Source organism: Salvelinus sp. IW2-2015, linkage group LG17 (genome assembly GCF_002910315.2).
Source record: "Salvelinus sp. IW2-2015 linkage group LG17, ASM291031v2, whole genome shotgun sequence".
NCBI classification, from domain to species: Eukaryota; Metazoa; Chordata; class Actinopteri; order Salmoniformes; family Salmonidae; genus Salvelinus; species Salvelinus sp. IW2-2015.
The window spans coordinates 40,465,802-40,469,036 of NC_036857.1; the positions used below are offsets into that span (position 1 = coordinate 40,465,802).

The 3,235-nt window shown below is 47.0% G+C and overlaps 1 protein-coding gene across 1 annotated transcript in view; it reads right to left on the reverse strand.

Annotated features, from left to right (window-relative positions):
• Positions 1-215: 215 nt before the first annotated feature.
• prodh2 (proline dehydrogenase 2) overlaps positions 216-3,235 on the reverse strand; it is a 26,935-nt gene continuing 23,915 nt past the window's right edge. Inside the window, 3 exon segments of the mRNA XM_070448146.1 lie at positions 216-544; positions 1,006-1,094; positions 1,257-1,367. Of these exon segments, the coding sequence (XP_070304247.1) occupies positions 363-544; positions 1,006-1,094; positions 1,257-1,367 (382 nt within the window). The 3' untranslated portion in view covers positions 216-362.

Below are 3,235 nucleotides of genomic sequence, written 5' to 3' on the forward strand. Positions count from 1 at the left end.
TGGTATAGTTAAAAAATATTGGGCTGCAGCCTGTAGGTTCTGGTTTATCTGACAAATAAGCAACCTATTTGAAAACAATGCAACAGCCTACCTGTGTTGATTTCAACCATGTGCGTATAGACTAGGCAACGGCTGGAAATCTTGAGAAATGAGGTAAAGTCAATAAATTCAGGTGTTTTAAATAAAAAATTGAAAAAATTGAAAAACTTTTGACATAATTTGTTTATCCTTTATTGAGAAATCAGTAAAAGTAGATGGCCTTTTTAAAATGATTGAATAAGAGTTTCAGTTTACTTCCTGAATTGACGGTCTTTAATGCWAATTTAGCCCACACCATCCCCGCTTCCCCATCCTCCCTACCCCTATCTTCCCTGTCTGAGCCCCTGCCGCAGCCTCCTGTGGAGCTCCAGTCTCAGGAGGTCTCTCTCCTTGCGGATGCCCTGCAGCACGGTACGGTTCTCCTGGGCACGGCGCACCAGGTAGGGCAGGGTGCTGTCCACCGAGCCATATGGCACCGACTTGTACACTAAGTAACCCTGCTGGGCTAGGGGGAGGAGATAGGGTAAAACAAAAAAGGGGGAGAGGTGGAGAAAAAGAGACACAGAAGCAAAAGACAGAGAAAGACAGAGGGAAAGGACAAGGAGATAAAGAGAGGGCGTTGAGGGGACAGAGGGAGGACAGGAGAGAGAGAGAGAGAGACAGAGGCAGGAGAGAGGGACAGAGAAAGGACAAGGAAGTAAAGAGGGAGAGGTTAGAGAGGATGGGTGAGGGAGAGGTTAGAGAGGATGGGTGGGGGAGAGGAGACAGAGAGAGGAGAGGAAGAGGGAAGGATAGAGAGAGGCAGAGAAACAAGGAAAGATGGGATATGGGAAGAAAAAAGTAAATATTATGCACAACACTATCTTAATCTATGTAGCTAAGCAAGGAAAGGCAGAATAGGGACTTGAGTTTCCTTGACGATACACTTGAATAGAAGTTGGATTTGAAGGGAGAAAGGAACCTTACCGAGAGTGAGAGACACATGGTCACACATCCCCAACAGTTGACCAAAACACACAGATCCACCATCTTTGTCTATTCCCAGCTCTCCCATCCTTAGGACAGATGTCACAATACCAATTCAATGTCATGTAATGGATGTGCTGCATTCGAGGCTTTACATAACTTTTACCTCTGGGGGTGCTCTTGAGCCAAAAGAGGGTCCCCTAAATGGACAGGAATATTTCTAAATTTGAGGTAAAACGTGTGAATCTTACCGTTGAACTGCACGCCTGACGGACTCCTCGTTGTGCGTGGCGACTATGATCCGGTAYCGCTGAGGGTCCCGGGAGATGAGTTCCAGCAGGATGTCCAACGATCCGTTATAACTACAGGAGCACGATAACATTATGGAGATACACAATGGCATGTTGTGACATAGCATTACCATATCAATGATATTTCTGAATGAACATATCGTAACAAAACCATTAATGGTTAAAAACATTCCCGATAATCAATCTTTTTCTCGCGAAATGTGCACTTGTTCACTCCTGTTTCATGGATTTCAAATTAAACAACTGTTATAAGAGATATGGTGGAAACTCCCTCTAGTCCGGGCTAACACCAATCCAGTGCTTAATTTGATGATTGAGTCCAGGTGAGTCCAATGACTGCAGATGCGCYTGACGGGGAAAGYCAGGTGTGCGTACTGATGGTGGCAGGAGTGCTTACTGATGGTGGCAGGATTGKGTAKTGCTGGGGAGCCTGCGCCAAGGAGGGAGAGCGGMAGCAGGCTTGACAGTACCCRACCCTCTGAGGCATAGGAGCCTGACAATCCGGCCGAGGCGAGAAACGCCTGTCGATCCCGCTGCGGCGTGGGATCCCGATGATCCGGCTGAGGCATAGCAGCCTGACGAGCCGTCTGGGCGTAAAAACCTGACGATCTGGCTGAGGTCCAACGTGGGATGGGTGCTTTCCGAGCCAACCGGGGCAAGAACCTATCGAGCCAGCTAGGGTTTAACAGCCCGACGCAGGAGTGGCTTTGGGACATGTCTCTGAATGTCCTTGAGTGGCCCAGCCAGAGCATTTACGCTCCCCATCCAACCTTACAGAGCTTGAGAGGATCTGCAGAGAAGAATGGGAGAAACTCCCCAAATACAGGTGTGCCAAGCTTGTAGCATCATACCCAAGAAGACACAAGGCTGTAATCGCTGCCAAAAGTGCTTCAACAAAGTATTGAGTAAAGGGTCTGAATAGTTATGGAAATTATGTAATTTGCAAAAACAAATTGTCCAGGCTAACACCAATCCAGTGCTTAATTTGAGCCTCTCTGATTTGACTTTGTTTGTTCCGGCACCCATTTGCCTTGATCCAAGGCATGATTTATAAATTGTTTCACTGTTCGCACTGTAGACATTCTAATAAAATTCGAATCAAGTTACCTCCTCGTTATTTCTCCCGCCCCCGAGAAAGACCATAATGTAAAAGCACGGTGACAATTCTGTGTAATCATCCTATCCTGCCACACTGATTCCAGACCTGCTCTCTTATTTGTATATAGAGGTTATGGGGAGGGCCGGTGGGCTAAGTAACTGATCTTGACACAGGTCTTGGTAGTGGTGGTCAGCTGGTGAAGAGGTTCCTACGTAATCACATTACGTAGCCTAGGCTAGTCGTCTCCCTACTGAATTTGAGTTGTAGGAAAGCCAGATCAAAAATGGATAAGACAAGGCAATCGAGGTTGATGACATTTTTCAAGTCCAGAAACTCAGAGAAATATGTTGAATCGAACCCAGAACGAGCCAGAGATCAGTCYGTGCCAGAGGAGAGGAGTGTGGGGCAAACTGCTCCTGATGGCGATGCCTTAGCTAGCAAAGATGCTAATCCCTCCAGTTCAGCATCACCACCGGCACCTCCACTAGCTAGTAGGCCTATTAGCGAGTCAGACTCAGTGGGAGAGGGAGGTGGGGACTTGGGGGGGATGGGGGCAGTGCATCCGCATCAGATGACCTGGCCTCCACAATCACCCAACCTCAACCCAATTGAGATGGTTTGGGATGAGTTGGACCGTAGATTGAAGGAAAAGCAGCCAACAAGTGCTCAGCATGTGTGGGAACTTCAAGACTGTTGGAAAAGCATTCCAGGTGAAGCTGGTTGAGAGAAATGCCAAGAGTGTGCAAAGCTGTCACAAGGCAAAGGGTAGCTACTTTGATTTGTTTTACATATTTTTGGTTACTACAATTTAGAAAATTTT